The sequence below is a fragment of the Peromyscus leucopus genome, chromosome 8a, assembly GCF_004664715.2.
Source record: "Peromyscus leucopus breed LL Stock chromosome 8a, UCI_PerLeu_2.1, whole genome shotgun sequence".
Taxonomy (NCBI): domain Eukaryota; kingdom Metazoa; phylum Chordata; class Mammalia; order Rodentia; family Cricetidae; genus Peromyscus; species Peromyscus leucopus.
The window spans coordinates 25,303,868-25,330,152 of NC_051085.1; the positions used below are offsets into that span (position 1 = coordinate 25,303,868).

At 36.8% G+C, this 26,285-nt stretch overlaps 1 protein-coding gene across 1 annotated transcript in view; it reads right to left on the bottom strand.

Moving 5' to 3' along the window:
- The window catches only part of Themis (thymocyte selection associated), a 188,492-nt gene that overhangs the window by 123,790 nt on the left and 38,417 nt on the right, over window positions 1-26,285 (bottom strand). The window contains exon 2 of the mRNA XM_028877336.2: window positions 19,425-19,586. Coding sequence (XP_028733169.1) covers window positions 19,425-19,586 — 162 coding nt within the window. The remainder of the gene's footprint in view (window positions 1-19,424; window positions 19,587-26,285) is intronic.

Sequence of the window (26,285 nt, forward strand, 5' to 3'; positions counted from 1 at the left end):
ACTTCAGGAATAAAATTAGACTAAAAAAAAAAAAAAAAGTCAAAAAGGATTGAACTTGCTATTGTGATCACTTTACACAAGGCAGGTAAATCAACTGGGCTTTCTCTATGTTTTCTACCTATGGCTTATAACTAGTAAAGGTTATTGACAGTCTAACAGCCCGCTTCAACTTCCCAATAAAAATTTCACTTACAAACAAAGGTGACTGAAAATATCAAAATTACATCATCAAGACTAAGACCAATTACTTTAAAAAAGAATGAAAATAAGGAAGACAGATGAGTCTGAAAGGTCTTTTTAGGCTGAGCTGAATTTAATAAAAACTCCCTGTGCATTTTTAAAAGGTAATCATAGTAAGCACAGACAAACATCGCATACCTACAGTGTGCTGTGTGTCAAGGTGGATGGCGAACTCTTAGGATGTTCATGTTTTACAGCTCAGTGGATGAGGAAACTGATGAGTTGAAGAATTTGGCCACAAGTTCATTAAGACTTGAAACTTGTGAAGAGACACTGTGTGTCTTTAGGATTCATCTGTGCAGATATATTCACTATCAAAATCACTCATATTTTCACTAGACTGAGAGGGTCTCTTAATTTTTGACATACACTATTGTGTTCCCCAAAATATTGTAATCCTAATAAACTTATCTGGGGTCAGAGACAGAACAGCCACTAGATACAGAGGCTAGAAAATGGTGGCACGCACACCTTTAATCTTAGCACTCCAGAGGTAGAAATCCCTCTGGATCTCTGTGAGTTCAAGGTCACATTGGAAACAGCCAGGCATGGTGACACACGCCTTTAATCCCAAGAAGTGAGTCTTTAATCCCAGGGAGTGATGGAAAAAACAGAAAGATATATAAGGCGTGGAGACCAGAAACTAGAAGCATTTGGCTGGTTAAGCATTTGGCCTGGTTAAGCATTTGGCTGGTTAAGCTTTCAGGCTTCTAGCAGCACAGTTCAGCTGAGATTCATTCTGGATGAGGACTCAGAGGCCTCTAGTCTGAGGAAACAAGATCAGCTGAGAAGTTGGCCAGGTGAGGTTAGCTGTGGCTTGTTCTGTCTCTTTGATCTTCCAGCATTTCACCCCAATAACTGGCCCCAGGTTTGATTTTATTAATAAGAACTTTTAAGATTCCTACAATACACTTTTGAATCTTTATGTATATATAGGTAGAAAAGTTTTTCAAAACATTGAAACATTACTACATAATGTATTTGTATAGGCTTTCTCTCTTTAGTATCAAACCATGATAAAACCTAACATTTTAAGAATTTTTTAAAAATAAGACTTTTAATGGCAGAATAACATAATGTAACATTTGTCATTAGTTATGATTACTTTTAAGCTGACTATATTATCTTGTCCTAATAAAAATTCTGAAATGATCATTGCTTTAGAATTTGCTCTGTTATGCAGAGCATTGGATCAATGCTTTAAACATGAGAAGGCCCTTTCTTCTGTAGACTGCCATTCTAGGAAGGCTGGATCAAGGAATAGACAAGTATAGTACAGTCCTAAACCACCATCTCCACACATATGCAAAGTGACTGTTTGCTGGTTGATTGACAGGTGGAACCTGAAGTATATCAAAGTATATTCAGAAGGGCCAGGCGTTCTATTGCTGAATTTAATTTCAGACAGTGTATGATTTCCCCTTCAGTTGGATAGGAGAGTTGGCCATTTTTTGAAGCTTCATTCCCACAATCAGAAAAAAAAAATGTAGCTAAATTTTACATATGTGGAAGCTTTCATTATTGCGGTAATTTACATCAGTGAGTACAAACTAGATTCCATATGGGTAGGAGCCATTTGAATTACTTCTGTCCATTGGTTGCCTCTCAGTTAACTTCCCGTGAATTCGTCTTTTTGTTGATATTGATTGTGTGTGTGTGTGTGTGTGTGTGTGTGTGTGTGTGTGTGTGCGTGTTTGTAAAAATTGAGCCTAGAGCCTCACACATGCAAATCAAGTGTTCTGTACTGTAAGTTTTCTGGTGGAAAGGGTCTAGATAAGATGATCAGTCCAGCCCTGAATTCACTCTGAAGCCCAGGAAGATCTTGACCTTGATGATTCCCCTGCCTCAGATACCGGTATTATAACTGAGATTACAGACCTGCCTCATCATGGCAAGCTTTTATTGATTTTTTTTTTAATATTTTAGTTTTAACCAGTCTTGTAATGTGTAATCTGAAAGCTGCTTCAAATATAATTAGTCTTAGCTAAATATTAGCTTTTTCATTTATTTCTATTTTTTTGTTATGTGTTAGAAGGTTGATGATCCAGTTTGATATACTTTTCCTGAATTGTATGTAACTACTAATAGACAGTCAGTTTGTAGATTAGAAGGTTCCACATAATAAACATCTTAATTCTCCACCCCAAAGTAATATTCTGCTTCCATAACATGTAATATAACTTATAACTTTATATTAGGTACTAATATTTGTAGAAAAATACTTCCTCAGCATTCCATTTTGAAAAATATTTAAATAGTATTGCTCTTTTGTTCTCCAAAATGAACTTTACAGTTATATCTTCAAGGACCAATATTACCATAATTAATATTGTAAAACATAAGTTACATTTATCATTGAGCCAAACATAAACTAATTCAGAATCTATATATTCACAATAGTCAAATTTCTAATTCAAATATTCAATATATCTTTTTATTTTTAATACACTTTTCCACATATTTTTGGTTCTTTGAAAATGTGTTTCCTCTTTTCATATAACTACCTATTGTGTGCTGAGTGTACTCATTCCTTAGCCGCCTACCTGCCTTTATTCACTTTATCCCCCTCTCTAGTTCCTATCATCCCCTTAGACTTCTTAGTATTCAGAAGGCTGAGATAGGAAGTACATAAATCAGAACCAATCTGAGCTACATAATAAGACCCTGTCTTAAAACAAACAAAAATTTTTAAAAATATTGTTATTTTTAAGCCAACAATTTCAAGTCCATGAAATTGCAATAGTTAGTAGTAAAAATAAAGTATTTGTTTTAAAAGATTATCAATTACAATAAAAATGGCATCAATGACCATTATCAAGATAAATTCAATAAATATGGAATATGAGAAATACATAAAAGTTGTGCTTTGAAGAATATTTATTGACACAGGCAAGGATATAGAAATGAACTTCTGTCTGTTATGTTAATTCATGTGACCACCTGTGGGTGGATATTTATTGTATCTCTAAGATAATATAAACAAATATATCATATACAAATAATTTTAAATAGCTCTAGTATGAAAATTACAGGGTTTTTATTGCTTTCCTGGCATTCCTTCCATTGTCTAATTTTCTAGAAGATGTGTTGCATGTATAATTAGGAAAAATTGATACACTTTAAACTTGGGGCATAAAAACTTATTCATCGATGTCTACAGCAATTCTTCCTTGAAATTGTTAAAACTTGGAGAAATCTAGAGGGTTTGGAGGGTAGACAATGAATATACAGACAAAGAAATACCAGTCCCCATTAAAAAGAAATGACATTAATCTATGAAAAGCTATGGAACACCCTTAAATACATTTAGGGAATGAACAAAAATACAGTGCCCCAAAAAGGGCTGTATTACCACATAATTCCAACATGTGACATTCAGAAAAGTTAAGACTACAGAGTCAGTAAAGGCTGTGGGAGTATAGAAGACTGAAAGGTATGCAGAGGACTTTCAAGGCAGTGAAACTATTTCATATGATACTATAATAGTGAATAGATGTCATTCATTCATCAAAACCCATAGTTTGTGCAACACCAAGAGTAATCAAATAGGAGCTATGGACTTTGATAATGACCTGAAAGTGTAAGTCCTTCAGCCATAACACTTGTATCACTCTTACATGAGTGGTGAACCTGGTGGACACTGTGCATATTGGTTTGTGGAGTCAAGGAGGATATGAAAACCAGCTTGTGCTCCAATGACTCTTGCTAAAAGAAGCAAGATATAAGGCCGAATTTGTACTATTTTTTACAGCTATATATTATCGTGGAGGATGTTATAAACAACCTCTAAATGCTTGAAATATCATTGAATACAAATAAAATAACATACTATACTGATGTTCTGTTAAGTGTGAAGCGACTTGAAGACCAGTGTTCACAGTGTTTAAGGACAAGCTAGTTGCTCTCATGATGGTCTTTCCCTGGTGATGCTGGAAAGAATATCATTAGGAGAATTACACATACAGGAAAAAATGAACGGGGAATGATAAAATAAAGCTTAGAAGGAGACATGATCTATCAAAGAACACCATCAGCTGTGGATTTGTGTGGTGATATTTTATTTGTGCTGAAATGTGGTGATATTTTATTTGTGCTTAATAAAAAAAAGTTTGCCTGGAAATCAGAGGAAATAACAAGCCATTTTAAGTAAACAAAGTCAGGCAGTGGTAGCACATACCCTTAATCCTATCCCTTAGCAGGCAGGATCACTGAGTGTTCAAGGCCACACTAGGGAACAGAGCCAAGCGTGGTGACATACGCCATTAATCCCAGTACCAACCATAGAGTTCTGGAGGCCTGTACAGAAGGATGTGGCAGAGCTGGCCAGGAAGAGGAAGCGATGTAGCTAGACAGAGAGCAAATCAGAGGGCAGAACAACAAGGCAATAAAGGCATGGGCAGACAGGAAGTAACTCGCATTGGGAAGCTGCAGAGTTGGTGAGGTAAGGTTGTATGGTGGCTTTCCCTATTTCCCTGATCTAAGTAAGGCTCTCACCCCTATATTTGGCTCTGCGTTTTTTTATTTAATAAGACCATTTAGAAATTCGTCTACAGATTTGTCCATTTTCAAATGCTTGTTTTCAAAACAAAATTCTCATCCAATGCTAAGAATTAAAAAGACACATGGGTGGGAAGTAAAATATTATCTTAACCTAGAACTTCCAAGTCTAATTTGTCTTTAAGGTGATAAACACTATTGCTAATCCAAGGGTAGAAACTAAGAAAAATAATCTTACTATGTTTTAAATGTGCAAGACAATTGACCCCAAAATTAAAACAGAAAAATACAAAAGGCTGGTTTTCTTTTGCATGTCCATTTGTATTCTCTCACATAGTTTGTACAAAAAACTTCCTTTGGCCAGGAAAATGTTTTATATAGTAGCCACAACTGAGTTTATTTTGATTCAGTGAGAATGGGAATGACCTGGCCTAATGGAAATTGACCTAATAGAAAATGCGGGGAAATGGTTCCTGCCTCTTTGGGTAGCAAGCTCTGTGAGGGACAGAGTTCTGTGCCAGGCTGCTCTCAACTCCACTTCCTCCTCACAGCCAGGTGAGCTGTGCAAGCCAGGTAAGCAAATCCTTCCTTACACCTTGCTTCTTTTAACAAAATCCCCTTCAAAACAAAAGATTGAGATAGTGTTCATCATAAGTGCACATTTTAAATATTTTTGCATAATGTTTTATCAGATTGTTTAGGAAGTCACACTTTAGTCGGATGAAAAATTACTTATGATTATAAATTATTGATGTAATAATGTAAGATTATAGTTATTCCATGAACTAAATACACTGGCTTCCAAATGAAACAATGTGAAAATTTGTTTTGAAAAATGCTAATGAATTGGGCATTTCAACACCCAGGCAAAAGGCATATAATTATTTGATAATTTTTTTTATCATTTTATCATAATCAATTTTATATAGAAGCATTTCTATTAGGCCAGTTTTAGTCACTAGTTATTGTTCATTTTTTTTTAACTTTTCATATGCTCAAGAAAAGCATGCGAGATTTTTTTTTTGTCTTAAGCTGCTGAATTTGGAAATGTCTTTTATGCAGCACTGCATAACATGGCAATGTGACGACTAGAAATTTTTAAATTATTCATGTAGCTCATTTCTATTGGACAGAGCTAGTGCAGATTTAATAAAAAACATTTACTAACTATATGACTTTGGGCAGGTTACTCTGCCTCCCATTACCTCGAATGTCTCATCTGTCAAATGTAGATTGATTCTATAACTTACATATAAACACACACATATCCAGAATACTGACACACCATCATCTCACCACCATAGGGTGTGTAAAGATAGCCTAGAGCATGGGGTAGCAAGGGATATGCCATCTCTAAGCTTTACTTTCACATTTCTTACAGACCTTCTGTCTCCTGAAATAGGATTCCTTCACAGTAATACAATTCATAGACTAGGATATAAAAATTCAAGGAGAAAAAAATTCTTCAATCTAGCCTTGTAATTTTAGCAGCGGTTTTATGGATGGATCCACCGCTCTCCTTGAGCATATGGTTTAGAGACACAATGTAAAAGGCAAAAGATTTATAAGATTTCAAGGGAAACCAGAGCATAAGAGATACTATGTACAATTGCTATTTGGGAAAAAAACATCATTGTTCATCATAAAGATGTAGGGAAACATTTTCTTCCAGGGTATTTCTCATGACTAACCAGGAGATGTTTGTTATTCACACTTCATCATACCACAAAGGAGGAATAAATCTTTCTAGAAAGTAATCTAAGAATTTGGATCCTCACTATAAAGCATATATGATGTGATTTACCAATCTATGGGGATAATGCAATCAGCTACCACGGATCAGGATATATTTTTGTTGTGTTTGGCAGCAATGGCCAAGTTTTCGAGCTCAGCAAAGAGAGCTGTCTTCAAAAAGAACAAACTGTGCTTCTCGGGCAGTTTGTTTATTCCCACAGAGAAATGGAATATTCACTTTTTATCTTTTAATGTCTTTGAGCACTTGGGAGGTGACAAAATAGAGACATATGGAAACGTTATATTATAGGATGTGAACTGGTGTGTATTGAAAGTTTGCTTTCCTGTCTACCTTTTCGCAAAAAAGATTTGCACCTGTTTCCTAAAACTGTCTCTCCTAAATCTCTGTGAACCTTTCTTGCCTTGATGCTTGCTGGAACCTAAGCCTTTAGAGCCCTGTCTGCTACACTGTTCTTGGCACATAGGCCAGTATCTTTTCTTAGTGGATTTTATTTATTTACAAATGAAACCTTGTGGAATCCATTCATTGGGTCTCCCCAGAAGATTTCAACCACTACCTGAAATAGAGGATCTGTGTTTAAGTATTTCAACACAGGGTGATAGAAAGCATCAAAATGATGAAGCAGGAGTCTTAGAAATTGCTTCCTACATAAAAACAAAAAACTGCTTCTTAGAAGAGGGATTTTTTTTTCAGGACTCCAGAAATTAACTGAAGAGGTGGAGCAATCTCCGAATAATTCACAAAGGTGACTGAACCTCAGGAAGTAGAGACAACGTGGTGTTTGAGCCTGCTACATCCCCATTCTCCCACAGACCCATCCAAAGCCCCATGGCAATTTTGAGAACCAGTACCCTGAAAAACAATGCTATAGAAAGATATGGTCCATGCTTTTTTGATCCCAAGTCCAGAAAACTGCAAGTATTTAATATATCTAGTAGCTCTCTGGAAGGCCACACATAAAAGTCATCTCTATTTTACTAATTTCTAGTTCATTCCTTGACAAAAACATTCTCCCGTGGATGTCTGCATCCAGATTCCTCAGTCCTTGGATGGGGTTTCTGGCGGAGTGCTGGGAGTCTAATTAGTGAGAAAGAAGAGGGTTTATATGAGCAAGAATTGTTGAAACCAAGGTTGGATAAAGCACAGGGACAAATAACCAAACGAATGGAAACACATGAGCTATGAACCAAAGGCTGAGGGGCCCCCAGCTGGATCAGGCCCTCTGAATAGGTGAGACAGTCGATTGGCTTGATCTGTTTGGGAGGCATCTAGGCAGTGGTACCAGGTCCTGGGCTTGTTGCATGAGTTAGCTGTTTGAAACCTGGGACTTATGCAGGGACGCTTGGCTCAATCTGGGAGGAGAGGATTGGACCTGCCTGGACTGAGTCTATCAGGTCGATCCCAGTCCTCGGGGGAGATCTTGATCTGGAGGAGGTGGGAATGGGGGTGGGCTGGGGGAAGGGGAGGGGGGCAGGAAGGGAAAGAATAAGGGAATCTGTGGCTGTTATGTAGAACTGAATACTATTGTAAAATAAAATAAAATAAAAGATTTGGAAAATAAAAATATTGATTAAAACTTCAAAAAAAAAATAAAAAAGATTTAGAATAATTAAAAAAAAAAAAAAAACATTCTCCCGAAAGCATTTCTCAAACACATTCTCAGCTGTCTGCAATGGTAGGGAAGAACAAGGTTGTAATGGAGCAGTCTTTTAAAATCTAAGTATGTGAGCTGCCTTAAAGACACCAGGATGCTTCAACAGAACTACAGAGAATTTAGAAGGCCATATACTCACGTACAGCTCTGCCCATGTCTAGGATTCTGTGCATACCCAGGATAAACCTTGGAGACCATAGTCTCCCAGTCCTGTTTTTCTTTGAGGCTGTACCTGAGCAGGCTATACCTGAGTTGTGAAGATACACCCCAAATAAAGGCAGAAATCATTCAACAAAAACTGAAGACTTGTAGGTTTCAGTTGAAAAAATAAAAATAAAAAGGACTATCAGTTGTCTACAAAGCAAAGCATTCAGTAGCCACACGTGACAAAGAAAGTGGACTTCAGTAAGAATAGAAATGAGCAGCTAGGTGGTGGTGGCTACACGTCTTTAATCCCAGCACTCGGGAGGCAGAGGCAGGCGGATCTCTGTGAGTTCGAGGCCAGCCTGGGCTACAAATCGAGTTCCAAGAAAGGCACAAAGCTACACAGAGAAACCCTGCCCCCCCCCCCAAAAAAAGCTAAACAACTAGCAATTAGAAGCACCAGCGAGGGAAAGGCAGGATTTTTAGTGCACCTACATTCAGTTCTTTGAAACATTCAGATTTTAGGGATGGGTGGGATAACATAGGAGTAAAGGCCTCTATTGCTGATGCAGGTAACTTAAGTTAGATTCCTGGATCCATATAGCAGAGAGAGTGAACCAAGCCCTAAAAGTTGTCCTCTGAACTCCACATGACCACTGTGGCACGTAGGTGTCCCCCACAGGCACTCACACAAAACAAATGCACAAAAATGTATTAAAACATTCAGTTTTTTAACAAAAAGAATGAATCAGACCAAAAAGAGCATGGGGATGGGGAACCCATTGAATCCACTAGAACCTGTGCCTGAGGAAGCCTGGACAATCAAACTAAATAGAGAAATAATTTATGTTAGTTACTTTAGATTCAAGGAAATCGGGTATATAGAGATAAAATCAGGAGGATGCTGTCTTACAAAACCAGATAACTGGTCACAGTTGTGGATAACTGTGATGGCACAAACTGAGGTACAAAGTATGAAGAAGACAGAAAGTGGATGTAGCAATAAGATCTATCAGATGCAAATATGCACAGAAAGAGGAGAACCATCGTAGAATGAATAGAGGCAGGAAAAAGCAGAAATGAAGAAAAACTCACAAAACCTTCAAAGTTTGATTGTTTTTGAGTGAATATCTGTAAGACACTCAAATTAATTAGTCCAAACTATATTATTATGGATAAAAACACCACTTATAATCTTCAGGACAAGCACTAAAACCAGCTTAAACGTCTTTTTTTTTTTTAAGTTTGGATTCCTAAATGTCTATGAAGTGTGTGAGCTCAGAAGTCTAGTCGGACCTTAAGTGCACATCTGTGATTTAGGAAAGAAGCCTGGGCGGAGAGTGATGACTGAGTGTCTGCAGATATAAATACCAATGAAATTCGGTGGGAGAGATAAAGCCCCAGTGGTACAACCCAGGAGACAAGAAGATAGAAAACTACTCCCAGGAAGTCCAAAATACCCACAAGAAAAAACTCATTAACCAGCTCATAAATGATTGGAATTTTGTGAAAGCCTACCTCATGCAAGGCAAGGATGACAACACCAGCCTTTCTAACCTTCCACTCTAGGAGAGGAAAATACCCATCTGCATGAACGTGGCCCCCTGTAGCCATCCTGCCCCACTACAGGTGAGATCAGGCTCTTGTGAAAGTCACAATTCAGAGGCACAGGCTCAGTGCAAGCATGAGAACTACAGAATTCACCTCCTCAGCCTGCACCTCGTCATCACGTCACTATAGGAGTGTTTGCCCCAGCAGCTCTCACTCGTGTGTGGTTATCAAGAAGAAAAGTATAATGGTTACATACTCAGAAAGGAACACACACTTTGGTCAAACAAAATAAGCACCAGAGTCAGGCTCACATATTTGAATTACTGCGACAACAGATGCCTTTCATGGGCTGGCTGCTAGATTTGGTCTGAGCCAGAAAAAAATAAAAATCTCAGAATCTTCTAGAAAAACAAAAAGGAAATAAAACAATGTCTTTCAAATCTCAGAATAGTCAAGAACTGTGAAAAACAAAAGGTACAAAATATTCATAATGAGAATATCAGAAAAAAGAGAACAGAAAAAGTTGAAGAAATAATGAGAAATATTTTTTTTTCCAAATTAATGTTAGACATAAAATCAGATTCAGCAAAATCAGAGAATGCCAAGCAGGGCAAAGGCAAAGGCAAAAAATACCCCCCCAAAAAAAAAAACAAAAAAACTGCATCTTAGCACATGATAGGAAAATTGTAAAAGAATTCAGGGAGATGAAACATTTATGAAAATAGGCATGGAATCTACTGAAACTGTCCAGCAAGAGAGAGGAGTGAAATTCACAAAGTATTTAAAGAAAATGACCAACTGACATGATTCTGTAATTAGTGAAATTGTCCTTCAAAAATGACAGAAAATCAAAAACGTGACTGGTAAAAATCAAGAAACTGTGCTGTCAGTAGAGAATTGCCTCACAAAGAAAGTGCTAAAACTTGTTCAATGTGTGTGTATGCATCTGTTCACGGATATGTGTGTGTGCCCATGTGAGTGCATGTCAATCATGTGCATGAATGGGAGTGTGTATATATGTGTGCATGGGCACATCTGTGCATGTATTTACCCTTGTGTGTGTGCACATGTGTGAGTGCATGCACATGCAGGTACACAAGCTGATGTGTATATGTATGTGTGTGTGTGTGTGCATGTGTTTGCAATGTGTATAGGTACATGTGTCTATGTGTGTAAAAAAAAGACACAAACTCTCCTTTAAGAAACTAGAATTAAAAGCAAATATATCAAATAAATGGGGGGAAAAAAGAAATGAAAATTAGGTCAGAAATAATTAACTTAAAAACAGGAAATCAATAGATAAAAATCAAAAAAACCAAAACCTGGCGCCTTGAAAAGATGAAGAAAATAGAATAACATTTAGCTGGAGTAGCAAAAACAAAGAGAAAGTAGACATGAACACCTTAAATCAAAACAGACAGATCTCTTTGGCTCCTATGACAGACATGGCAAGTGTGGTAATGGACCACGTGAACAAGTATGCTCTCACAACTTGTTAACCTGTTTGCAATAGTCACTTCTTCAAAACACAAAATCGGCGGAAACTCACCAAAGAAGAAACAGGTTCTCCCAATGGACCTTTATTTATTAAAGACGTTGAATTAAAAATTAACGAGTTCCAGACCTGAAAATGCCAGGGCCAAATGGGGTTCGCTGCTAAGTTCTTCCAAACATTTAAGAAAATTATGAGGTATCTTATGATTTTTCCTAAAGATAAAAACAGGGGGATACTTTCTGATTCAATGTAGGATAAGCCCAGCACTATTCTAATGCCAATATAATAATAAAAGAAAACTATACATCAATATCTCCCACTATTATAGATGTAAGAATCCTCAAAAATATCATCAAATTAAGGGATTATACTACACAATCACTGTGTTTTATTTACTAATGCAAGAATGCTTTGACATTTAAAAATTAATTAATGTAATTTATCATATAAAGAAGCTAAAGAAGAAAAATCATATGCTCACACCAATAGAGAAATAAAAAGCATTTGACAAAATCCCATACCCATTGAGGGCAAAAACAGTAACACAAACCTCAGCACTTTAGACTACATGAATACTTGTCAGCACACTGGAGGGCTTGCTAACTAGATGAGGGGACAGCTATTATGTCCTCTTTAACCTCGTTTTCAACATTGTACTGATGATCATCAATGGTAGAAGGCTGAAACAAAAGTGTCTTTGTTCACAGATGACACATTTGTTCATGGAGAAAATATTAAAGCATCAGCAAAAATAATCCAAGATAGTCTCTAATAAAAACATCCCTGAATAAAAGGGCAATTAGAGCAAGGAGAAAAAGGTTTGTTTTGTTTTTTAAGTGCTTGCTTTTATAAGAAATAGGCAAGCTGAATTTGAAATTTAAAACATCCCATAAATATCCTCAAAATGATGAGCCGGCAAGATAGTTCAGGAAATAAAGGTGCCTGCCATCAAATGTGATGACCTGTGTTTGATCCTCAGGAGCCACATGATATAAAAGAGAATTGACTCTTACAAATTCTCCTCTGACCCCTACATGAACAGCTTGGCATGGGTGAACCCTTCCCAATAAATAAATTTAAATGTAGTAAAAATTAAATATTTCTAAATGCAATAGGTATAAAATATTAAAATGTATATTACTTCTCTATGAAGAAGAGTATAAAATTCTGATAAAAGCAAAAATGTATAAATGAATAGAGTAATGTTCTATATTTATGGCTAGAAAGTTTCACAATTATAATGAAACATCAGTTATTCCCAACTATATCTGTAAGTTATAAACCCAGTTAAAATCTTGGGTGGTTATTTATGAATATTAACAAAAACTGAGTGCTGTGAGATGTCCTGTGGGAGCCCGTTCTCGGGTTCCTCGTGGCTTTACCCAGCAGGTCCGCATAGAGGATGATTAGGACCATGGGCCTGAGTGCAGGTGCCTGAGATGGTCTGCACTTGACTGTGCTGGGGGATGGTCTGTATGCCAAATTGCTCTGATTGGTTAATAAATAAAACACTGACTGGCCAGTGGCTAGGCAGGAAGTATAGGCGGGACTAACAGAGAGGAGAAAAGAAAGAACAGGAAGGCAGAAGGAGACACTGCCAGCAGCCTCCAGGACAAGCAGCGAGGCCGGTAAGCCATGAGCCACGTGGCAAGGTATAGATTTATGGAAACGGATTAATTTAAGCTATAAGAACAGTTAGCAAGAAGCCTGCCACGGCCATACAGTTTGTAAGCAATATAAGTCTCTGTTTACTTGGTTGGGTCTGAGTGGCTATGGGACTGGCAAGTGAGAGAGATTTGTCCTGACTGTGGGCCAGGCAGGAAAACTCTAGCTACAACTGAGTTCATGTGGAAAAGCAAAGTACCACAGAATAGGTAATGTTTTGAACAGTAATAACAAATTCAGAAGAATGTTGCTACCTGACATCAAGACTTATGATCAAGTATCAACATACTTTGATACTTTATAGAGGAAAGTGGTGTTAGTGAAAGAATACACAGATTGACCAATGTGACACAATGTGGAGCACAGGAATGATTTCAGAGAAATATAGCCAATTAAAGAGAGCAAAGGAAACATAATGCAGTAGACATATTCTTTGCAACAAATGATTCTAGACCATTGCATGCAGAAAAGTGAATACAGGCACAGAACTTGCACCTTACAAATATTAACTCAACATATATAGAAGGCCTAAATATGAAACCCCAAAACACTAGGTAACAGTTTAAGAGACCCTAGATAACACTGATTTTGGAGATGAACTTTAGGTATAATCATAAGACACAATCTAGAAAAGAAAAAATTCGTAAGCTAGACTTCATTAGAAACGTGTCAAAAATAACAGTATCAAGAGAATGAGAAGAGAAGCCAAAGGTTTAAGAGAAAATATTTGCAAAATCTAAATGAGATAATAGATTTTTATCCAAGATATACAAAGAGTTTATAATGTAAGAAAACCCGTAACACATTTTGGATGGGCAAAAATCTTCAACAGATATCTCACCAAAGAAAGTATGTGAAAATATGTCCATTATCACTTGTGTTCCATCTGAGAATTTCAGATTAAAACAAGACATTGATACCCTAGATGTGCATGTATTGAATGACCTAATGCAGACACCGATAGAGCCGATTCCTGGGGAGAACGTGGAACAAGAATGCTTATTCATTGTTCATGTAAGTAAAAATATGACAAAGTCATTTTGCAAGATAATCTAATACTTTGTTAAAATGAATATACTATTACTACATTTACTATGTAATCTAACAATCATAGTGAAATATATGTGTGTGTGCATGTGTGTGTGTGTGTGTGTGTTTGGTTGGTAGGTTGGTTGGTCGATGTGGTGTTTTGGAGAATGGGTATCACCATAGAATTTTCTAGTCAATTTTGTTATGAACCCAAAACTTCTTTAAAAAATCCAAAGGAAGTAAAGTGGAATGCTAGAAAATACCCATATACAAAAAGTAGACAATAATGAAGAAGAAGAGTAGAAAACATAAAAAAGGGGGCAAACTAATGGTCATAAATTCTTTATTATCAATTATGATATTAACTAAAAGTGGATAAACAATGATTAAAAGGCAGCTTGTCATGATAAAAGAGAAATATCAAAGCATAGGCTATGTGTTACAGAAGCCAGACTTTAAATTTAAAAACATAAGTAGTTTGGGAGTAAAAAAGGTAGAAGATTGACTATGTAACTAGTTGCAAAAAAAGAAAGCAAAAATAAAGAAAATTGGAATAACTATTTTAAGTCAGATAAAATACAGTATAGCATGTTGGTGCACGTGTGTAATCCCAGCTCTCAGTAGGTTACAGCAGGAATTTTCTAAATTCAGTGCCAAGCTTAGCAAGAGATCAAGACAGTATTTAAAAAAATCAATGAGTCAAAATAAATTTTTAAAATTGGACCAAATTTATCTTTTAAAATGTTATTAGTGAAAAAGAAAGTTATATGATATTAAAACAGATTCTTCACTGAAAACTAATAACAATTATACATATAGATACATATCCCCAGACACTCAAAATACATTAAACAAAAATGTACAGAATTTTAAGGAACTATATAATTCAATGATAATAATAACTGCAGTATTTAGTATCATAACTTCTTTTTTTAATACATATGTTATATGTGGTTTGATGAGCGTATTCTACCACTCACCCAGTTCCACTGGTCACCCTTTCCTGTTTGTTCCCTTTTCCCCTAAATATCTCACCTCTACTGTCATTTAATAACTACATACATGAATCCAATAACAGATATGTTGTTATGAAGGGTCAACCAGGAAATGAGTTGATTTGAACACCTCTATAATTGAACAAGTATCTTTAATGTACTTCTATAAGAAGGGGATATACATTTTTCTATATTGAGTACATATTTATAAAACAAGTCTCAGTATATTTGTAAAATTCACGTTTCAGAAAGTATGTCCTCTAACAATTGAATAAATTAGAAATCGGCCACAAGAAGATCTTTGAAGAGTTGAGCAAATAAGACAGGATGCTTTAGAACACCTTTGGGGAATCTTCCTGTTGTTTAGTGCCTTCTAAAATGCATTTATTCCATGTTTCAAAATAGTCACATAGATATCTTTTACTCCCTTGGTTTGGTTTAGTTGAGAAAAAATTTTAAGCTGTTATAAATGTGATAGAATTAAAAAGTTTCTAAACAGCAACAGCAAAGAAAACAATGAGTAATGAAAACAAATAGTAATGAGACAATTTAAGAATTTGACAGCAACACAGAGGATTAAAATCTAGAATAAAGAACTCAAAAAAAATCTAAATTCCACTCAATAAATGGAACAATGTAACAAATAGAGAGCTTTCAAAAGATAAAGTACAAATGATCAATAAACACATGAATAAAATGTTCAAAATCCCTTGCTATCAATCAATCAGTCAATCAATCAATCAATCAATCAATCAATAAAACAGCATTAAGATTCCATCTCCCTCCAGCCAGAATGGTCATCATCAAGAAAATAAATAACAAATGGAAATGTTAATTATTCCAGCCCTACAAAAATGAATATGGAAGTTCCTCTGTAAGCTGAAAATAGGACTAGCATATGACCCAAATACATCACTTCTAGGTATATGCCCAAAGTCTCTAAGTCAACATACCACAAAGACGTCACCTGTATGTTTATTGCTACACTATCCACAGTAGGCAAGTTACAAAATCATCTTAAGTGTTCATCAACAGATGAACTGGTAACAAATTGTGCTGTACATGCACAGTGGTGTATATTTTACCACGAAGAAGAATTAAATTATAACATTTGCCGAAAGACAGACACAGCTGAGAGACATGACAATATTACATGTTTTTATTGCTCATTTATTTGTGGATCCTAGACTTTCACACAGATATGTAAAACTATATATATGTGTGTGTGTGTGTGTGTGTGTGTGTGTGTGATATTATATACAACATATGCATATTATATATGTATTTATATAGAAGCAAGAGTTGGGGAATGAATCGGAACAATAGGAAAGGTGAGGAAAGGGAAAGAAAGGGAATGTAGTCAAAGTACATGATATAGTCTATGAAGTGAAGCCCCTTACTATGCAAAATGAACATATGTCAATAAAAATTCCCATTAAAATATTACAGGAATTTTAAATTTTAAAATATAATCAGAATTTAAATGAAAAAAATTAATATAGAAGAAGCATATGTTGCTGTGGAGATTTATGAAAATGCCCTCGAGTCTGATCGTTTTCTCCAATGATAGTAACGAAGAAACATTATATAGGATCTTGAAGTATTTTTGGTAGAAAGCATTCCCCAACCTTCATTAGTCACTATATCCCTCTATTTTAATTCTGACCCTTGTTATAAGAGTCACTCATTAAACATATCTTTAAACTTTTTACTCAATTAATGAAAAAATATCATGCTAACTGGCAACTCAAAGGATGTTCCAAATAATCATAACCTAAATTAGACTTTAGTCAAAAGCCAAATGTTTCTATTAGTCCAGTAAGGCACTCCTCAGCTATCTGAAGATTCTCAGCCTTTTAAATAAATGAATGTTTAGTCTGAACATCTTGTTCTGATGACTGAGAATTACAGCAATAAATGATTTCACTTCTGCTCCTAGCCACCTTGTTATCTCTTAGATCACACTAGTCCAACAAGCACAGATATAACTCCAATTACATATAAATTGCAATAAGTACAATAATTAAGGCATAAAAATATAGTGATTTAGGCTGGGTCTGAAAGCACATGCCTCTAATGACAACATTTTGGAAACAGGGGTACACACTCTATGTGAGTTTAAGGCCTGACTCCTCTACAAAGGAAGTTCCAAGCTAGGCTGGGTTACATAGATATATGAGACATGTATATGTAGTATATATGTGGAGGGAGAGGGAGAAGGAGAGAGAGGGGGAGAGAGAAGGAGAGAGAGAGAGAGAGAGAGAGAGAGAGAGAGAGAGAGAGAGAGAGAGAGAGAGAGAGAGATTACATCTAAATTTATTATTTAGGAATACTTGTTATGAAGCACTGGTTCTCAACTCAGGTTAGTACCATCTTAGGAGTTTGAGAAAACTTCATGACCAGACATCAACCAAATAAATCAGGATGCCTCATGTGTCATGACTTTCTAGTCTCCCTAGAGGAGTTCACTGTGTAGCCATGTTTGAAAACCATGTTATGAAAGATCAGGAAGGCTATAAAAGAATAGGCAAGCTTTTGGTTCAAAGGGACAGAGAATGGCATTGGAAGAATCTTCTCCTAAATATAACTAATTTATTTTTACTCTCCAAACCTCAGGTTATTTATCATATTCTCTGAAGAGCATTTTTGTACTCTCCCAATGATATCCATAAGAATCCTAATAATAGTAATATGCTATCATTATTTTATAGACCTTGATATATTCCAGATGTCATAACAAGCACTTTAATTATGTTTTAACAATTTCCTTCAGACTCTAGGAGCCAAGTAGTAGTAGTAGTATTTAATATTACATTTGGTGAAAGTAAATAACTTGTCAAGGTAACACAACTAAAAGCTGGTGGAGTTGGAAGTACAGCTACCAAATCTATATGCTGAAACTTGACCTACTGATCCTATGTAGCTCAGGTAGACATCAATCATACTGTGAAGCACATTACATTATAATGCTTTTGTGATTTTTTCATTCACTACTCATTTGCTCATTCAATAGGCAGGTGTTGAATTTATTCTCAATGTACTCTATGGTGGAAATATGAAGTCTGGGAATTAGGAGTGTAGAGCACACATCAACAAATAAGTTGACTGGCCAAATCCTGCTAGCCACCTTCTTTTTATATTAAAGTTTTTGTTGAGCCAAAACCATGGTTATCAGTTGACTGGTATGATAGCTGTCATGACCTTCATGTCACAAGATTGTAGCAGGGTAGTTATGAAAAACAACCTGACTACAAGGCTTTAAAATGTGATTTATAGAAAGTTTGACAGCCCATAGTCTAGAGAACAAGACAAGTGAATCACTAGTGACTACCTAACGATATGCATGCTGTGGTACTTACACCGCAGGATATAAATAAAAAATACATATCTAATGATAGAATGGAGGGCAACCAATTCCTATAAGGCATGGCATTGGAAAGCTGGATAGAATTACCTAGATAAAAAGGAACAACCAGATCAGTAACATCCTGTGGGCAGTGAGGCAATGAACTACAGTAATCATTAAAAAAAAATAAAGTAGATGGGTTTAAATGATGCTAATTAATTTAATGCCCCTCATGAAAATGTAGTTTTGACTTCTTTTTCATTTTTATCACTTTATTGGAGAGGGATATATGGGCAGGTTCTTGTTATGTGGCCCAGATTCTCCTTAAAGTCATGATTGACCTGTCTCAAAGTGCTGGGATCATAAATATGCACTACCATGATCAGCTAACAGATTTACTGACTCTCATTAGAACATCTAGTGATGCACATGGCAAAATGCATTCCTAGGGACCAGAAGTTCTGGTGTGTTATTGCACAGTCAGATGACTAAGGCTAATAATTATGTTCTGTACATTTCAAAGAACTAATAGATAGGTTTTTTACATTTTTCACCATAAGGAAAAATTAATTAATTGAGACTATAGAGGTCTTTAGCTTGATTTAAATATTATGTATAAATTCATATTACATTCCTTTATTAATATTATGTTTATGTTGCTATGTACCAATCAAAAATAATCTTACTTTAAAGACACACTAAACACTTGTAAATGGTCATTTGTTAACTAAAGTGACTAGTTCCCACATTAAAAAAAAATGAAAAATGCATAACATGGTTCCTTTTGTAGTTCTTGAAATTCTATCTTCTTCAACCCACCCAACTACACAGCCTATCCCAGGCAGTTATCACCATTTCAGACTTGCAATCCCAGGCAGGACAAACTTGAGGTGAAGGCCAGTCTGGTTTAGTTAGGAAGAACCTGTCTCAAAACCACAGCAGCAGCAACACCACCAAAAGCAGTATGAAAGTGGCCATTTTTTCTTTGTTTTCAATTGTTTTGATTACATATGACTATTAATAGTTTGTGAAGTGGTTGCAATCAACTATACCTGGAAAATTCATGGGCAATTCAAAGGGCTTCTGGGATGCAGAATCTCTAGTATTATCCTCACAAATTTCAGCCATGATCTTCTTAATTTTGAGACCTGTGATTTTAATCACTTCTCCTGTTGACAAACAGCATTCGTTGCCAAACATTTCATAAATAGACCCTGAAAAGAAAGAAAATAATCTTTTTTTAAAAAAGGTTAAACAGTAAAAACCAAAATCCATGTCAAGAGCCTCACATAAAATGTTTTCACTCAGTTCTTCCCTTAGCCACCTAATAAACAGGAATTAAATCTGACTGTCTCAAAATGTACACCATGCACCAGGAAACATTGGATTTTCACTTTATCCACTAGGCAAAGTATAAACAATCTTATTTTTTCACTATTTTAAATGAATTTATAGTTTGCTCATCACTTTTAGCTCATTTATCCAAGGTCAAACTACACGCAGGTCTCCCGCTGCCAGGATTTATGGCACATTTTTGCCAGGTCACAGAATTAGGCCTATATGAGTCAACAGCAATTTGAGTAAGTACTGCAAACAGGGCTATGATACAATCCAAGACCCAAAGACAGACAGGCTTGTACACCAGAGCTTCATACTAACAGCTCCCTACTGATTTTTCAGATCTGGTTCCCTTCATCATCATGAATTTAAGTCTCCTTAGCCATTTTTGTCTGTTGCTTTTTGACAAGCTGGAGACAGTGTTCAATACCTTTATGGCAATAGGTGGCAGAGCAGCCCAGCAAAACAGAGTAGCATCACTGTGGTTCATGATTTCAACCTCCTTCTTGACAAACCTCTCATCCTGGATACGAATGTTAAGGTTTTCATTCATTTATTTTCTTTCCATGGTCTCCCAAATAGAAGGAGAACGGGCAGTGAAACAATCAAACCATGAACATCAGGGAAGATGAGGTCGCAGTTCTGAGCAGTCAGCCCTAGTCATAAAGAGAACAACCCAAGGCGGCTTCTCTGGTAGACAATGGCATGACAAACGAACAGTAGCTTACAACTGGCGTAAGGAGCATTGTACAACTGCAAGCATGTAAATACAATAGTAACGTGTCCCTCCATGCACAGTGGCTCAAAGCTTCTTGATCAAGGTAAATATAAGGCTACGAGGACAAAATGCTAGCTCTATCTGCCTTCTGAATTTTTCTCTTTTGAAAAGTAAATTTTCTATTTCCATTTTTTTTCTTTAGTGCCCTCACAGACTCTGGTCTGATATATAGGTATAAGTATAGGTATAGGTATAGATATACATACTATAACCCTCTTATGGCATTCATGGCTTTCATAAAAGTTTATAAAGCTGGGATTTAACCCAGTTCAAAACACTCTATGACTATACCAATGTCTCAACAGGCAGCATGATATAACACAATCGAAGAATCTGAAAGTACTTGACTTACATAGGGACAATTTACGTAGCAGCACAGCCACCTCTAGGCAACCTAAGAAAACAGATATTCTGACCTTCCTTGTTCTTCCAGAGTACCTCTGTGGCCCAAAGGACAAGAGAGAGGCTAACAGTCTCGTGGAGGTGAGGCTCCCAAGCAGAGTGGAAATGGAAGTCCAGCATGTGAGCATCCTGTACTGAGAACATCCGTCCTGAGGATCAGCTTGTCAGGTCCTCAAGCTTTGAGTATCTGATCCACAGCCCCCATTTGCCCTCTCACACTGTTCTCTTAACTACTTCTGTTCTTGTGCCTTTATTAACCTGAGTACATAGAGTTACCAGTCTCAAGTCCTTTTTTTTTTTTTTAATAAGCTGAGGGATAAAATAAATAACTCAAAAAATCCATGCAACATTTATTGTTAGTGAACTAAGAACAGTTATATGCTATGCTAAATCACATACTAACATTTTATACCATTACTATTACATCATCCTGTATTTAACTTTTCGTGAGTTTGGTTTTTATTACTCCCAATTCTAGTTTAAGGTTCACTAGAAAAAATATTGCTTTATATTTTTGTATGATTACAATATATCCAGGCTCCCCTTTTCACTCAGTCAGTAACCTGAATGTCTTAGGCCTTGTGAGTGGCAGTAGGCATCAGGGATGAAATGTATAGTCTTTTCCCTCGGAAGCATGGTCCTGCAAAGAGTGGGCAGGTAGGCAGACCATTGAAAAAGACCAGGAAGAAGCCATAACGTAGGAAATGCAGAGTATTGTGAAGTCTCAGAAGTGTTTCATTTCCATGGGAAAGAGCAAAGGAGAAGGAATCCTGAAGGAGACAATGGCTGGTGTGGACTTTAAAGGAAGGGTCACATAATGCAAAAATGGGCAGAAGCAATAGTATTAGAAAGGTCCTAAGATATAAAAACAAACAAACAAAAAAAAAAAACCTGACACATTCTGGAAACTTTAAGTAGTTTCTTGTGTCTAAATCATAAAGTAAGAGAAGTGAAGTGTTTTTTAGTTTAGTTTTGTCTTGTTTTAAGAAGGAATAGGTGGAGGAAGTCAAAATTATTCAGTTTTTTATTAAATTTACAATGCACAAAACAATGGTCTGAAGTAACTTTAAAGTTAGGGAATCTACATTTCCAGTTATCAGGGTCCCAGAACAAAATACCAATTTAATAAGAGGTCATTTGCACTCTAGACATTAACTACCCAAACTGTGGTCCACCGTGTCACCCGGGAGCTTGTTAGAATCTTGGCCAGAGTTGCTGATTCAGAACCTGCATTCTTAACAAGCTCCCCAGATGATTAATAAGTACATTAAGGTTTGTAAAGCACTGGTCTGCAAGCACACAACTGAAACAACCTGTTTTGATATTGTGGCAAAACAAATCAGAGGAGCATGGGCCACCCTCCCAGAGAAAACCTTGGGTGTCACCGAGGTGGGGAACAGGAAAAGGATTTGAGATATGTAAATGTTAAGGAAAGATTTTTTTCTTTATCGAGTGAAATAGGACATAATTTAACTGAACACCTTTTAGCTGAAAGTGTTGCCCTTAATTGCTGTACAATGAGTGTCTATTCTTCCATATGATTTATAGCCAATTGAATGGCAGAAAATGCCATCTTCTTTTACAGGTTCAAAAGGATCCAAAATTCAAAAGATAAATTTGTGCAAGATTATATATCAGTCTGTAAGGGCGAGAAGCCGGAGAATTCTGTGACAATAAAATTATGCTTTCTAGCCAACACATTAAAAGTTTTTAGTCTCATCCTAAGCATCTTTCTCTCTCCTTAAAAATAAAAGGGAAATTCAGTTCTTTTATTAATATTAGAAATAAGAACACCATGCAAATGCTAACAGAAAATTCCTCTTTTAACATGTGACTACCATTTTGTTTCTAACCAGGAAACACCTCTCTCTCTCTCTCTCTCTCTCTCTCTCTCTCTCTCTCTCTCTCTCTCTCTCTCTCTCTCTCTCCTTTCTCTCTCTCTTTCTCACCTTTCTCTCTCTCCCCCCTCTCTCCCCTTCCTCTCTCCCCTTTCTCCCTCTCTCTCCCTCCCACCCTCCTCAATGTCTTGTGTACTCCAGGCTGGTCTTCAACTCATAATGCAGCCCGAGAAGTCCATAGACTTCTGATTTTCCTGCTTCATGTGTCCCAGGTGCTGCCATGTGCAGTCAACATGGTGCTGGAGATGCACCCCAGGTCTTTGAACATGTGAGGCAAACACTCTACCAGCTGAACCACATCCTCACCACTTCTATACTTGAAAGGCTGCTCAGGGGCCCCCAAAATGAAGAAGTTGTGTCAGTGACAGATAACAAAGCCATATAGCTAGCTACTTGTAGATCCCAGAATCAGGCAAGTTTCCCATACTTTATTCTTACCAATATAATACCTCCTAAAATATATTTTTCCCTGAGGTTTAATATAATGATGAATTTTAAAAATAGGCAACTTCCATGAGCTCAGAATAAACACATATGTGTGATTGCTTCTTAAACTTTTGCTGAGATGTGTGTCTGAAGTATGTTTGCTTATGCATAGACATACATATTCAAGTAGTTTTCATTCCATTTTAACCAGGAGACATGTATTTTGAATATGCAAGTCTCAAATCTATTAAATCTTTACAGACTGATTCTTTCCAAGTCAGAGCATATGTATTCAGGATAATGCCAAACATCAGAGCAAACTGGAACAAAGCAGCCTGTTTTCAGTGATCAAAAATTGCCCCTGAAGGCTGTAATGAAAGAACCATGTGCCTTTGAAATCACCTTTTCTGTAATGCTTCTTTGCTCGATAAAAACGACACATTAATATCCTTTTATAAGCTCATCCCTTGCTTGACAATTCATATAAGAAATGCTATGATCACATAGGAACAGCCGAAACGATTGGTTCTACAGATTTTTTTTCCCCTTCCATTTCCTCTCAAAGTTAAAAATGTGTGGCAGTCAGGAAAGAGGAAGCTCCGCTGTTTGTAGGTTTTCTGCTCAGTGTTCAAACACACCATGCCCCAAGCTGTGCTTGTCCTTCATTCCTTTACCTCCTCACCAACCTGTCCCTGCTCAACTGACCCTGAAGATTCAGCTAACACTCATCCTCAAAACCTCCTTATATCCAACCTAAAGAAATGTTTGTTCTCTCCTCTGTAACCAGAAGTTTTCTTGTGTCCTGTCCCGCCCCACTCAGACCCATGTAAACACACAGAGGCTTATATTAATTAAAACTGCTTGGCCATTAGCTCAGGCTAACTACTAACTAGCTCTTACACTTAAACTCAGCCCATTTCTGGTAAACTATACGTCGCCATGTGTTCCTTGGCTTTACCTGTGTGCCGTTACATGCCCCTCCCTGGATGGTGGGCTGGCATCTTCTGACTCAGCCTTCCGCTTCCCAGAATTCTCTCTGTCTGCTTATCCCTCCTATACTTCCTGCCTGGCCACTGGCCAATCGGCATTTTATTAAACCAGCGTACACAAGCATGATCCCTGAGCACTCCTGTGTTCTACTAGCACTTTGTACACACTTCCTCACAGACCTTTGAGGATTATCATCACAGCTTGAATTGGGGCAATTTCTTTTTATTATTGACATCATGTGCATTCGGGGATTTATTATGATTTCCTAGAAAAAAGACGTTAGCTAAATGTACAAACCCTCCCCTCCCAATCCCACCCCTCAGAGCCACTATGTAGTTTTTGTCCATACTAGATCCCTGTGAGTGTCTTCATTACTAACCTTTACTGTAAATGTTAACAAATTAGAATGATTGTATAACTGTCTTTCTACATCAGCATGTCTTACTCAAGGGTTGATGTGAGGTGTATTTTCTATTGGTGTGTTTACTATCAAAGAGACAAGCACATGTCAGATTATGAGGCTGCCTTTTAAGTACTCTAAAGAAGGTAAAGGGTTCTTTGATGTGATTTCTACTTTTATTTTTCCACGTTAGTTACAAGGGATTGAACCGATGGCCTTATGCATGCTGGGTAATGCTGTGGGATTTTTGTACACTGTGTGAAGATATATTGCTGTGATGGATTTAATCAAGAGCTGAATTGCCAAATACACAGGAGCTATAGGCGAGACTTCCAGTCAGAGAGAGAGGAAGTAGGAGACGAATGCAGGCATGGGAGAGATGCCAGGAGACCCAGAAGAAGCAGGATGAGTGGTACATGACAGAAGGTAGACTGATAGAAATAGGTTAAGTTATAAGAGCTAGTTAAAAACAAGCCTAAGCTAAAGCCATGCTTTCCTAATTAATAACAAGTCTCTGTGTCATTATTTGGGAGCTGGCTGGCAGGACAGAGAAAGACTTGTCACAGGGTAATCATTCCGCAGCTGGGCTACATAGCCATACCCAAAAGTTTTTTTTATTTTGAGACAGGATCTCACAAAATTGCCCAGGCTGGTCTAAATCTTGCATCCTCAGTATCTTGAGTAGATGGGATTACAGGCATACACCACCAGGCTTGACTGCTACTTTCCATTATATTTGGTTGTATATGATGGACTTTGCAGTGGACCTCATGTGAAGATTTGTGATAGATATGGATGCTTTAGGAAGTCTTACCTGAAAAATACGGTTTCTAGTATATGACAATGTATAAGAGAACCATACTGGTTGCCTTTGCTCCTTGTAAATATGTTGATGATTCTATGTTCAAGACCAGTATACATTATTAGGAAGCAGCATATCCATAAAGGAAGCCTGTATGTATGAAATTATTATATTAGATATGTGTCCCTAAGCATCATGATTGATAGACATTAAAGATACTATTAGAGAGAGTTCTTTGATTTTTTTCTAGATAATTCACCATATGAATGAAGCTTAAAAGGAACTATGACTGGAATAGATATTTGTATGGCCAGCCTACTATAAAAGGACATTGCTATCTATTCCAAGATCAAGACAAATTCTTTTCCACCATCTGAAAAATCTGCCTAAAAGTAAATGGACATGTTGTTCCAGCACAACATTGAGATCACTAGGTACATGAATTAGCTAGCCCATTGCTTACCTAGCAGTAGAATAAGACCCTGATTGTTAATAAGAATCGATCTTTCAAGTCCATGCTTTTCCTACCCCAACATATCAGTCAAAAAGAGTAATAAAAGTAATGATGAGTGCTCTCAAAATTATTAGTGAATGGTCTCCACAGCCTTGAAGAATGTGGGATTCTCCTAGTTAATTAAGGGTTAAAATATTATCCAGGAAATGAAGCCTAAAAATAGCAGTGTACAAGACGTTGCAGTGTATGTAGGCGAAGTTTTGAAAATCTGGATTTGCGGCCGAGGTAGTGGCACACACCTTTACTCTCAGCACTCAGGAGGCAGAAGCAGGTATATTTCTGTGAGTTGAAGGCCAGCCTATTCCACACAGCAAATTCCAGGTCAGCCAAGGCTAAATGGTGAGACCCTCTATCAAATAAAACAA